The 13829-nt window shown below is 39.4% G+C and overlaps 1 protein-coding gene across 1 annotated transcript; it reads left to right on the forward strand.

The window, feature by feature from the left end:
- LOC119741943 (potassium/sodium hyperpolarization-activated cyclic nucleotide-gated channel 1-like) lies at nucleotides 1-9157 on the forward strand. The gene is made up of 10 exons (XM_038217905.1): nucleotides 1-557; nucleotides 1206-1401; nucleotides 1741-1974; nucleotides 2229-2378; nucleotides 3500-3718; nucleotides 3984-4130; nucleotides 4574-4817; nucleotides 5650-5744; nucleotides 6176-6363; nucleotides 8324-9157. Exons 1-10 carry the CDS (start codon nucleotides 1-3, stop codon nucleotides 8469-8471), a joined length of 2178 nt encoding a protein of 725 aa, XP_038073833.1. The 3' UTR covers nucleotides 8472-9157.
- The last annotated feature ends 4672 nt before the right edge of the window (nucleotides 9158-13829 follow it).

A 13829-nucleotide genomic window follows, 5' to 3' on the forward strand; every position in this document is an offset into this window, starting at 1 on the left:
ATGAATGTCGGCGATCATAAACCCCTACCACCTCTGCGGTCGAACAAGGTGATGCAGACACCACCGACGGGGGATAACACCAATGGCTCAGTCAGATCGCCAGATGAACACTCAACGCAACATCAGTTGCCGACTGTCGAGGAGCAAATTTCCTCAACCTCATCAGATCCTTCTAAGGTCAGTTCTTCGGGTCTCAAATCTTCCATCAGACATGATGGACCCAAGTCGGGAGATGGGGGAGAGAACGGTCCAGGGCACGTAGTGTTCGATATTGAAAACATGGATGAAGGAAGTAGTGAGGAAAGATCTAGGGAGAACAGTAAAGAATCCATCAAGGCGAGTCTGTCACTTCTTGGGATACCCCAGCCGCGCAAGGAAAGTGACGGTCTGTCCGGCATGAAGAACACGTTCATACGCCGTCGGCTGTGGCAGATGCTGCAGCCGACTGACAACCGGCTCTCCATGAAGCTTTTTGGGAGCAAAAAGGGATTACAGATCGAAAAGAAGAGATTGAAGGCAGCTGGATTTCTCATCGTTCATCCGTGCAGTGCATTCAAGTAAGACTCCCTCTTCCGCTTTTCGCTTTCACAAGTTTTAACTGCACTAGGCCCTACATCCTGCAAGTTCCTGAAGTCCCAAAAAAACAAATCGGTCTACTCAGTCTTCTTGAAATCTGGTTTAAAAACAAATCATGGTAAGCATTATTATAGAGCCTTTTAGAACTCCGTTCTGCACCATCTCCTGTGGACAGGTTTGAATCCCACCAGTAGCATCATTTGGAATTGGATCTCAGTTCAAATTCAATTCAATTCAATTCAATTCAAAACTCACATTTATTTCCATAACAAAATGATAAATACAAGCATAGAATACACGATTAAGTACATAAATCAACAAATTATTTGTCAAAAAGGTGAAAATATAAAAAGGTATGGAGGCATCTTCTGGAAGCCTAGGTTTGTGGCGAGATGCCTTGAACGGACAAACACAAAACAGAAACAAAAACAAATACATTTGTACACACGGACAGTTTGGATCTCCAATACGTTGTCTTTCTCAACAAAAATCTGATAATTCCCAACACATAACTTACATTATGTTCTCTCAAAGAATGATTGTACCATTACATGTACATGTAGTTCACTCTTTTCACTACAAAAAAAATAAGTTTCCGTTGTGAAATACTGTGTCAATTCTTGTTGCAGGTTTTACTGGGATCTAATAATGGTCTTGCTGCTAATAGCCAACTTGGTGACCCTCCCTGTCATCATTGCCTTCTTCTACCAAGAGAAGCTGAGCCAGAGCTGGTCAACTTTCAACTGTGCCTCGGATTCTCTCTTCATCCTTGATGTCATCATCAATCTCAGAACTGGCTACATGGACCTCAACACTGCTGAACAGGTGCAAAATTACAAATTTCAGACCATCAAAATTTAGTGAGTTTTCTGGTGTACATAATCCTCGGGATCACCCGAATTGGAGTTGTGAAGGCGTAAGAGAAAGACGACCGACCTGAAAATAAATTGTGTTTTTTATATATGTTCAGTTTGGAAGGTTTGTTTAGGTTTCCTTTTGTTAAACATTTGAAACTTTCCAAACATGATCGATATCGGTTTCCAGAGAATTATTATCGTTGACCAACGGTTCAAAGTATGGCACCCAGACGCCATGAACGCGTGATGAATGATAATAGACAACTGGGACACACTTACCAATATTTGTTTTGTTTATTCTCGGAAGGTGATACTGGAACCCAAGAAAATTGCAATTCACTACCTGAAGAGTTGGTTCACCGTGGATTTTGTCTCCTCCATCCCCATGGACTGCATCTTTCTAGCCATCGACGGCGGAAATGATAACAAACTTTACGAAGTCTCCAAAGCTTTCCGTATCTTCCGACTGGCCAAGCTTCTTAGTCTTGTTCGGTTGCTGCGTCTTTCGAGGCTGATGCGATTCGTTCGACAATGGGAACAGGTAAAAGGCTGTATTTGTAATTAGCTCACATTCAGATTATGCTTGGTACTGGGAGGTTTGTGGTGGACTTGTGAGGCATTGTGATGAATTCGACTACAACACCGCTGAAACATGCAGTAATGTTGGCTGATGGAGTAATCTACCCGGACTGTCATAGGCCTTCTTGCTTTGATGTGCTCCATACGGAAGACATCCATTGATTTGACAACGTGACCGCTAGTCTTAATAATCATCATTCTTCCTTGACCTGTCAGGTGTTCAACGTAGCAGGTGCCGTGATTCGCATTGTTAACCTCATCGGTATCATGATACTCGTCAGTCATTGGAACGGATGCCTCCAGTTTCTTGTGCCGATGCTGCAGGAATTTCCTCAAGATAGCTGGGTCAGCATCAACGACCTAGAGGTGAGCGTGGTCAAGATTACCAAGAATGATTTGCCATATTTTGATTACTGACGTCATTTATTTATAGAGGAACATAATTCCATTGTCAAGAATGTAAAAACTGACTCCATCGTCGTCGGCTATATTGAAGTCGATATAACGTCGCCATTACCTCTAAACGCAGTTACAAACGAAGCATTCAGTTAACAAAAGTTAACAAAATATAGCAATTTGGTGAATACAAACAATCTTCAAGGCTATAATGCGAACTACATAGCTGAGTAAGATTTGCAACATTCCATCGAAACATAAGGAAGATTGAAGCTCCAAGTTACAAAATGGGTCTTTTCTTTATTCACAATGGCCGATCATCTGTCGGACTTTATGTCCGGCATTTTCAGAGTAAGTTTTTGTTTTGCTTGTGTGTACATCACCGACACCACGAAGTAACACTCATGTACATAGACCTACCAGTAAAAACTAGCAATCGGAGAAAACGGCATCTAAAGTTGAACGCATTCTATACCAACACTTTGCGTCAAAACTGCAGAGTATTTTCAGTTTGGTTTCTCGTTGTGGACACTTGATGTATTGATGTTATTAAATTTGCTGTTTTTGACCCGTTTGTATATTAAAAATACAAGAAATAAGAGGAAAAAAAGGTTAGTGCTAGTTCGTGAAACCAAAAAAAGCTGCGAAACTGTAAATTTTCGTTTTCACGACGTAGCGCCCTTCAATGTATTACAACACCAGTAGAGTGTTACTTCGTGGAAACGGAGATCAGAGCGCGTGATCTCAAACAAGCAGAGTGTTACTTCGTGAAAACGTTTCATGCTCGCACTTGAGCAGAGTGCGCGCCATGCATTACAATGGTAAATGGAACTTGAGTGAAAACGAAAATTGTCGCTTTCGCGCAAAAGTTACCATGGATTATTAGCGTACTTATTAAGCTCTTGAAGCTTTGATACTTTGTGCAATGGTAGGCCTTGATGAATAATGTTTAAAAATGTAACAAACTGAAACCAAAAAAAAATATGGTTTAACACGTGGAGTGTTACTTCGTGGCGTCGGTGACGATATGTCTGTGGGCAAGTTTGTCAGTCAAGTCGTTCTTTTTTGGTCTCACGTTATTTTCGAATCAGCACGCCGGTTGGTGGGAACAGTACACGTGGGCCTTGTTCAAAGCAATGTCGCACATGCTGTGCATCGGCTATGGACGTTTCCCGCCACAAAGTATGACCGATCTCTGGCTCACAATGTTTAGTATGATCATTGGAGCATCCTGCTTCGCGCTCTTCATCGGTCATGCTACCAACCTCATCCAGTCAATGGACTCGTCCAGTAGGCAGTACCGAGAAAAGGTTAGTGGAATGTACCAATCAATATAAAGGGTTAAATATGATAAAATAAGATCAAATCTAACAGCTTTCAATAACCACTTATAGATTCCAAATAATTCTCCAAATTCTACCTCACTTATTTGAAGTTTGTATAAGAAATAAGCATTTTTCCACTCGATATCATTTTTTACGATCTTTTTTCAACGTGTCGTCGTCCAAAAGAATTAATTTGAATAGCCATGTAATTCAATTAATTATTAAATTCTAATTACATTTGTCAATACAGTTGAAACAAGTGGAAGAGTACATGGCCTACCGCAAGTTGCCCAGCGACATGAGGGAACGCATCACTGATTACTATGACTACCGTTACCATGGCAAGATGTTCAACGAGGAGGTTATATTCAGTGAGATCTCGGTCAAACTTAAAGAGGTCTGTGATCAATCTAACTTGAAATACTTGTTTTGTGCACAGTCATATTAAAAGTAAAAGTAATACCAAGCTAAATTACAATAAATAGGCCTATGTATACGTCTTTCTATGTAAACTGAGTTTCATGGATTTAAAGTAGTCAGCATTAGAAATCTACAACAAGCCTCTGTACTGATGACGTCACATTTTGTTTACATGTGCACTTTCCTATGGAGCCAGTGGGGGCCCACGGTCCACTGAGCACCATAGGAAAGCACACACGTAAATAAAGTGCGACGTCATCAGTACAGAGGCTTATTAAACGTCTTCTATTATGATTTACATTTCTTTTGCTTCGACTTAAAAAATATATAGGCCTATATAATCGAAAACACTCAACAAGTGGAAATTCCACAGAGGTTCCAAAACAAACCAAACGGTTGAAACCCTCCTCTTTCCTGCAGGATGTTGCCAACTACAACTGTCGTGACCTGGTCGCCTGCGTTCCCTTCTTCCAAAATGCTGATCCCAACTTCGTCACTCGTGTGGTGGTCCTCCTCATGTTCGAAGTCTTTCAGCCAGGCGACTACATCATCAGGGAAGGCACATTCGGGGATCGGATGTTCTTCATTCAACAAGGCGTGGTGGATGTGATAACGTCAGACGGGGAAATCGCCACCACATTGAGCGATGGATCGTACTTTGGAGGTGCGCATACTTTGAAAAGTTGATTTTAACATAATTATCAAAGCCTGCAGTTATGATTAAATGGCGCTGTTTTACCGTTTTTCAAATCGAATCTCAATTTCGTCATTGTGGCTACGTGAATATACGGACGTTATTTTATTGTACGTTATTATTATTCTAATGTATTTTTCTAAAAGATTTAAATTTTATCGCAGAGCAGAAAACTACGTAATGATGACTTAACATACAAAGTTTGAGATCGGAGATGCGAACAGTCGGTCATTCAATCATAATTTCATAATTATTATTTCATGTTTGTAAAAATATTGAAACTGATTTCATGATCCTTGATTATCATTAAGTGGATTCTCGTCTTTCATAATAATAAAGGGCATTTATATGGCGCTTTTAAACGGGGTATCAAAGCGCTTTACAATTATTATTACCCCTGTTCAATGGGCAAACCATACTGAAACCTTCTCAACTCCCTGGGGAGCATAGACGGCCGGTATAGTAGGCAGCCATTTCAGCGCTCTTGGCCGCAATCAACCTCTCACAGTAACCAACTCTGCCCTCACAGATACCCATCTACTCCTGGGTGGAGAGAAGCAATGAGTGACAAAGCGCCTAGCCCAAGGGCACACACACCATAACCCCAGGCTGGACTCGAACCCACAACCTGCAGAATTACCTGCAGACCACAAATTCAATGCTCCAGACCACTAGGCCATGGCACTCCACAGCCCAGTGGCTTTCATAGCGAATAACAGAAAATATTGTTACCGTTAAATACTTGCCAGAATTCGAATATATGACTTTTAAAAATAATAGTTCTCTCTCTTATTTTGGTCAGAAATCTGTCTTTTGACCGAGGAACGCAGGGTTGCTAGTGTACGGACCGACGGTTATTGCGCTCTCTTCTCACTGGGCGTGGAGAATTTCCACAAGGTAAAAAAAGGGTCTCAGACAAGTGATTGCCTTCCATTCTCCCTCAAGACGCTAACAAAAAGTTCAGAAACGATAGAGACTACCAAAGATACGTCTGGCTTGCTTTGAAAAACCATGCAATGCCTTTGAACAGCATGATTGTGGTAATAACAGATCTTGACTCACTGGAGATGATAAAAAGGCTGATGTATAATAGCTGGCGAAGGAATCCATGCACCATCGTTCTTCCCGTAATCTGAATCACAGTTTAACCTTATTGCTTCCGAGTGAAACTGAACATTAAATACCCCACATTTGATCAAAATTTGTCTACCATTTGCCAGATTATGTCAGTAATGGCTGCCTACATGTTTTGTAATTGGATTTGAATGATGCATTACATAAGTCAAAAGCTCTAATTTGAAATCAATTTCGTACAATTTATCAAACAGGTTCTCAGAGAATTTCCCTCCATGAGAAAAACGATGCAAGAAGTGGCACTAAGACGCCTCAACAAGATCGGGAAGACATCCAAGGTTTTAGTAGCTGCTCTCAGACATCACAACATTGCGTCACAAAGCTCCGCCATGTCATCAAACTTACTCTTCCCGCTTCCCGAGTCGTCTTCATCTGCCTTCGGGTGAGATGTTCAATATAAAACGTATAGCCTTCACTCAAGACGTTTCACGCGGATCAACATGATTAGAATTGTGCTATGCTATTAAGTTGCATTACCTGCAAAACCAAATATTGAATTTACTTTCATTTCACTCGTGCACAAGAAGTTGCGAGAGAATATGCTTGTCCCTTTTTTTTTTGCGAAAATTGCGCCCATAGTATACAAATATTGAATGCTTCGAGTGGTGTAGTAAAACTAGCTTCCCGAGGTGATCCATGGACCATTCTATTTTCCCGAGGCGAAGCCGAGGGAAAATAGAATGGTCCATGGATCACCGAGGGAGGCTAGTTTTACTTCACCACGAGATAAAGCATTCAATATTTGTTTTATAACACTTCACCCACAGATTCTGCTTGATTTTAATATTTTACATTATTTAAATCTGAACACAGTTGAAATAAACTTCAATTTCAATACAAAATTGGTGGAAAATGTATTTCTCTCTTAAAAACTAACCCTTCACGAAATGTTTGAACCCAAGTCTGCGGCGCGCTCTCTTTGGAATAATACGCGCTACGCACATACGCACAACGCGCACACCAGCATGCATTTGCACACAAATACCACGCCGTGGAAATAGTACTTTGGTTGCTAATAGTATAGTACTTTGGGCCTTGCACAGAAAGATAGCAAAATTAGAAAGTAACATGTGACTCGCTCTCGGCCAATCAAGACACAGAATCTGTGGGTGAGGTGTTATAATTTCGGCTGTATCCAGCATGTAATATCTGGAACGTCACGAATCGTGTTATAGACAGTAGTTCTAGTCTTCTAGACAAAACTCGGATTGCACGCAATCTTAATTAAATTTCTGGCGAAAAGACACGAACCCATTTAGAAGGAAATTTAACCAATTTACGTCTATAAGCCAAGGATCCTGTGAGAGAAGGCAATGTCAATTAGTTTTCGATGTGAGAGTCATTTTTCCGGGAAAAAAAAATAGAACCGTGATAATCAAACTCATGTTGCACTCTGGGGGATAATGAACTATGTGCAGAAGTTAGAGGTGGTCACCAGACTTCCCGGCACCAGTCTGAAGTGCAAAGACTTTAAGCATGCAAAACACTTGCGGCGTGATGTCTGACTGGGTAATTGCAACTTCCTCTGATATCAGTGATGCGATATTTTTTTTCTAAGTTTGTCATCATTGAGTTGATGTGACGGGATTTTGTTAACAGTTGCCAAAAGTTATACACTACCTCGGCCGCGTGAACTTTTAAACCCAACCCAGCGTTCAACATGCACAATCTATCAATTGAAAAAATATCATCCTGATTATCATGTATCTGTATATGGCCCTACTGTTTGTAGAGCGTGTTATTGTCCATATTCTCGTTATTTTCCGGATTCTACAAATCAATGCAGATACTTAACAGATAATTATATTTTAGGCTAAAAGAACTGAAATGCTGGAGTTTTCAAGCGGAGGAAAGTTTCGTGCGTGCGCGACATTCATGACTGTCTTGTTCTAATTTAGATTATGTTCCCCCACTTGTCACGATTTTCCTCGGCTAACAAAGCTGAGTGTGCCGAATCTAAATGGATGCTATAGGAAGTCCGAGTGTCCAAAATAGTTAAGCTGAACGTTGTTATTGCAGATTGGAAGTAGGACATTGAAACTAGAACATGAACAAAGCAATCAGATATGTAGGGGAATTTTTAGGAACTGCCGAAAGGACCCAAATACGTTTTGTTTGTGTGTGTGTGTGTGTGTGCATAAATACGTTAAAACGGTTATGAACAGCGCCTCCAGGCGTCAAACCATGTCCCCCCCCCCTTCGATTTTTCCGCAGCCGGCGACTTTTTCAACGCTTCTGATGAGGTCTTTGCCCCTCTCTACAAAAAAAAATCCCAGCAACGCCCATATTTTTTTTCCTTTTTAATAACTTTGTTTCTTTGTTTCAATTTATAAACATAACAGAGAAAGCAAAGGGCAAAGTGAAGATGATTTGGAAGAGGAATCTAGTGAGCGGATACTTCAAGTCAACGAGGGGCCGTCCCATACTCCGAGTCACCCGCCGACAACCTGCCCTTATAGTGCCGTGGATAAATTCCCACTGCCTGTATGATCAATGATGCTACACATCAAAACTGCTGAACTACATTTTTTTGACAATTTACAGTCAGTTAGTATACGATACGATTACAAGGTATCGATTCTTTTACAATTTTAGGTCCGAAACGCCTAGGTCCGTATGTCATATGAAACCAGTTTCGTTTTATAGCTCAGACATTTCTTTAAAATTTGTTTGAAAAGTACGGTTTTTGGTTAAGGTATAGGGCCATTAAAAAAAAACTTCGCAAAGATAATTTGTCCAGCTCCAGAGGATTATTTGAGCTGCTTTAAAAAAATGCAATTTAGTAAATGAACTTAATATTTCGAAAAAGAATTTAAAAAAGGGAAAAGATAGTTCAAACAAAAGCTAAGATACTCGAGATGGGTGCAGCAGGAATACAATATCAGGGAAACTGTCATTCTAAGAAGATGATAGGACTGCCGCTCTTAGATGTCGTATCATGTCTAATTGAAGAACTTCATTTTTATGATTTGGATAATGTAGACAAACAGCACCTTTATGAAACTGCAAATACAATCACTTTTTTATCAAATATTTAGACTTGATATTTTAATTTAAAAAAAAATCAAAAGCAAATCAAACGAACTTCATTCTGAAACAAATAGCCGTCGTGTAAGTAAACTTTTGTACATCCTATACTGCAACACAATCTAGATGTGTGACTGAAAACGGAAGACCTTTTTGTAATAAAGTTGTGACAGCGTTTCTTTTGTGTCATTAGTTCGGCATGCATATCACAAGGGTCACCTAATCTAAACCAATTCCAACGAAAATTCAACTTTACTCCGGAACGCAGACGATCGATATTGACAGCGGACCGCTGCGACGTTTGCACCTGTTGACTGAAAAAAGGCCGACGCTGATTGGTCAAAAGTTAAGCATGTCGCGGACGGGGTGGGGGAGGGGCTACAAAACAAACTGCGCAATGTGCATTGGTATCCCACAATCCTCCTTGTTTTGAAAAAAAGATACAGGACTCAAGATGATTTTTTTTAGCTTGTTGAAATATTTCCTTCGTCGAGGAAATACGGCATTCAGTGTACGCTCGAGCGCTTATTTCCGACCTTTTTTTTTTGGTGGGCAACTGCATGCCCTTGAGCCCCTTTCTCGGCAGCAAAGTTGACTGACCACCAGGACATTAAACTTGTATTAGCGTTGCAGCAGAGTTCCCTTCACCAAAGGATGTGATACCGCTACTTTTAAACGATTCCGAATGACATTGTGGTGACAGACAACACACAGGGGACTCAAACCCAACGGATAAAAGTCCACGAACATGGTGAGAGTTTTCCATTCACGCGTTTTTAAAATAATAATCAAGCGAAGCACAGGCGCTCGTAAAACCCGTGGAAAAAAAGACAACTATTTTATTCGATAGACCCTACATTTAATGCGAATTAGACCTCCAACATCAACGATTCGAGTCAATACTTGCAACCAGGACTTTGTTTTTTCCGGTATTTTTTTTTTTTTTTTTTAAGATTAAACACTTTCAGTAGCCTAATACGAAAATGAAAACGACACCAATAACCGCATCTCCTGTGTGCACAGTTGTTGATTAAACATTTCTTTTTGCTTTTAATTAACTCACCTTTAAAAGAAGCTTATAAATACTTTGAATCAAATATTTAGTTCACTGATCACCAGACATACACAATTTACATACAATTATTTCAAGACTTAACTCCCTAAGGCTAGGTGCTAACACTGAGTTTTTCTTAACTGGTAACGTGTAGGCCTACCACAACCTTAGAATGAGAAAAAAATCTAACTACTCTTAAAAAAACATTAATTTTTTAATCCAAACACAAAACCCGATGCAATATTTTCTAACTATGCACCGCATGAGTACAGTTTGTATCTTTTAATTGTGTATAATAGCTTTTTGCTGAACAAGGATCAATATGTAAACAACTTGACTATTGTGTTAAAAATTATTGCCATAATAAAAATCCAAAGTCGTTTTCTCTTTTAGCTTAATATCAGTGGCATGGTGATTCGCCACTAGACCCGCAGTTTTAAGATCACTTCTTATCTAACTGTTCCTGTCATACTAAAATTGAAATATAAAATAATGTATTTCACACTTAAATCACACAAATTGCTTCATGTACATGTACATACCAATAAGCCACTTGCGTGTAACCTATACCCTTTGGGATTTACATTTGAAAAACGTCTGGTACAATGACTTGCTCAGAATGCTTGGCACATTTTAACTGTGAATTCTCCAGACCAAAGACACTGTTGCTAATCACATGATTCGGGGCAAGCTCTTGCATAGTTACGTAAGAGACGCTCAGCACCAATACATCGTTCACAATGGGTGAGAATGGCACACAGACACCAGACCATGCCGGAGCTGGGGGTTGCTGGCATAAGGCTTGCCCCGAATCACGTGATATAGTAACAGTCTCTTTGGTCGGGAGAATGCTAGGTTAAAACGTGCAAAGCATTGTATTAAGTCAGCGTTCCAGATTTTATTCAAATTTAACACGCAAGTGGCTTATTGAAATAATCCTTTACACACTACACATTTAGATACACAATGAAAATGCTATGAGAGCGAAAATTCGAAAGTGCAGTTACAGAAACAGGTGTATAAGTGTTATGAGGTACATGTATATAGAGAGGTGCAAGATTGGTCATTCATTACATTTTTTTCTTTTCAAAGCGAACACTGTGACAGATCAACATAAAAAAAACCGTGTACCAAACCATAAACAGAGTTGAATATGACATGTTAATTAACATATAACCCTATAACCTTAATTTAATTTGCTAGAAACTAGTGTCGAGGAATCTGCCAAAAAAATATAATGCCGTGGAAGCAAATGACAACTTCCTTTAATGAAAAAAAGGGACATGAAGACCAGAATATCCATGAAAATACTGCAAAACCTGGTTTGCAAAATGACCTCATTCATAAGATAATGAACTCAGGAATAATGACAATAAAGCCGTGCGAGGTCCAAATTCGCGCTAAACATGGCCATTCCAAAAAGGGATTAATAAAAGACTGCTGTGCCGATCCTAATGACTACTTAACTGAATAAAAACAACTTTTTCTTTCATTCTTTGATGACTCCCAGGCCTTTCTTTTCTGGCTAGGAACCTTCCAAAAGTCTCAAAAATCAACCACTGTACCCTACATGAACCCAGTGTCACATGTTCTCAAACTTGAACCAATTCAGCATCTAGCCCCATGTAAAGAAGCAGTGGCTGGGCTCTACTTTCCTCAATCTCGCAAAATCCTTTACAAAAACCTCCTGTTGGAATTGAATAGAGTATAATAAAGATGATAAAGTTATCTGCAAGTTTTATCAGAAAAGTAGCTGGAAAATGTACATAGATGTAAGACGGACTTAGTACATGTATCAGACGAATGATCTACCCTTAAAGAATTTCATAAAAAAAATATAAAGTTGAACAAAGATACTGAATGGCGAGGGGTCTGAACCTGCAACCTCCGGATTACAGTTTCGGTGCTCTATACCAGCAGGGCTATCTAGTACTACATGTTAGAGGTTCCCCAATTTGTCAATATCTCTGTTCAACAACACTAGGCAGAATACATGAAAAAATTCAATAGTTTTTGTAAGTGTACAAACCGTCATAAATCTATTAATGCTAAAGGAATCAGCCAAGGGCCAATGCAATTTAAAAAATAACAAACATATTATTGACATTCATCAATGTACAGTAACATTTTTTAATATGTATCGCTGTAGGAAATCTAATCTATTACTGAAAGTTTTTTTTTTTTTGCTAAGATACATGTACGTTGTTCATGATCAACGTTTTGTGCAGCTACCTGTGCAAAGTTCTACAAATCTTCTAGTAAAGACTGTTATGTACAGAGTGCAAAGTAAGAGTGTGTTTTCAACAGCGATATCTAGAATGCAAAGATTTTAAGAGTCATTTTTATCTTGCAAATTTCTGATTAGTTCTTGTCAATGTACAAGCACCTTATAATTTCATTCTTTCATGATATTTGTCTGGTCTACAAATCAGGGTCTATTATTATCATCGGATCAGGGTCACTTTTATGGAGGCGCAAAGCTTCAACATTTAGCTAAGCACAGAACGTATTTGCTTAGCAGTTACTGGTTACCAGCTAAAAATGTCAATGATGTTTACTGCTTGTGACTGGTACTCGGCAGAGTTTTGCTTATCACACAAAGTTTGCCAAGCAATATTTGTCTGCTTAACAGCTCAGTGAAATAGTGCCCTGGTCTATAATTAATTACATGGTATCCCCTAGCCTAATATGATCTAATTTAGTAAACTACATCATGTTGGCTACATCTTCCACAGGGCATGGCGAAACTTGTCACACAGCAGACACACCTTATTGCCAATTAGAAACCGAATCCATTCGGACACCGGTTACATGAGAATGTCCTTAATTGGAAACCTAAATGAGATGTTAATGAACATTGGGAACATTGAGTTTGTCTTTAGATTGTAGTTCAAGCTAAGGAAGGATGGGGAAAGGAGGTGTGGCCATTTAGAGACATTTGCAGTGAAGGGAGATACAATACATTTAGTGTGGTCCTCATATTCCAGGACACGTTGGAGAATGATTCGGAATTTGGGGATTAAAAAAAAATCATAGATTTGTTAAATAAAGGTGGTTGGCGTATGTACATGTGACCGGTGGGAGAACAGTTTCCTGCACATTAGGTTAACACAGGAAATTGGTTCTTTAAGGAGTTATCGTGTTCCTTCAACTAGTCTAGTATTAAAGAGATTTTTAGCATATGTGATGCGATCAAGCTAAATGAGTCGTTTGTCGACCCTGGTCATTTTTTTAACAGTTTTGAAAAGAGCACAATCTCAGCATTACTGATGTGAAAACCGCATGCTGATGCCATCTTTAGTTAAAAAATGATGGAGGTCTGAACACCAAGAGATGTGATGAAGTGATGTGATGAAGTGGCCCTACTTTGGCCTGAATCTCCAAACATGCCAAATGAAAATTCCCGACAAACGACTCATTTAGCTTGATCGCATCACATATAGCAGCTTTTAGTACAGTAAATGTCGCTGGAGATGGCTAAATGCCAGACACTCTTGTATCACTAAAGGTCTGGTTCCTTGACTCGTACAGAATGTTGTTTAACATAGCAAATGCTTCACATGAACACGCAACTACTCACAATCTCTCACGTGTACTATTTTACACCGTTCAAAATTCTTAAGTCTCACTAATATTAAACACACCTTTTGAATAAAAAAAAATATTATTACTAGTCCCGTCACCACAAACGACAGAAATAGAAAAATTCCTAGCCTATTGTTCAATGTACAAGCTTCACACAATGATGCAATAGAGAAATGTATGGA

The sequence above is a fragment of the Patiria miniata genome, unplaced genomic scaffold (assembly GCF_015706575.1).
Source record: "Patiria miniata isolate m_02_andy unplaced genomic scaffold, ASM1570657v1 HiC_scaffold_5, whole genome shotgun sequence".
In the NCBI taxonomy this organism is placed as follows: domain Eukaryota; kingdom Metazoa; phylum Echinodermata; class Asteroidea; order Valvatida; family Asterinidae; genus Patiria; species Patiria miniata.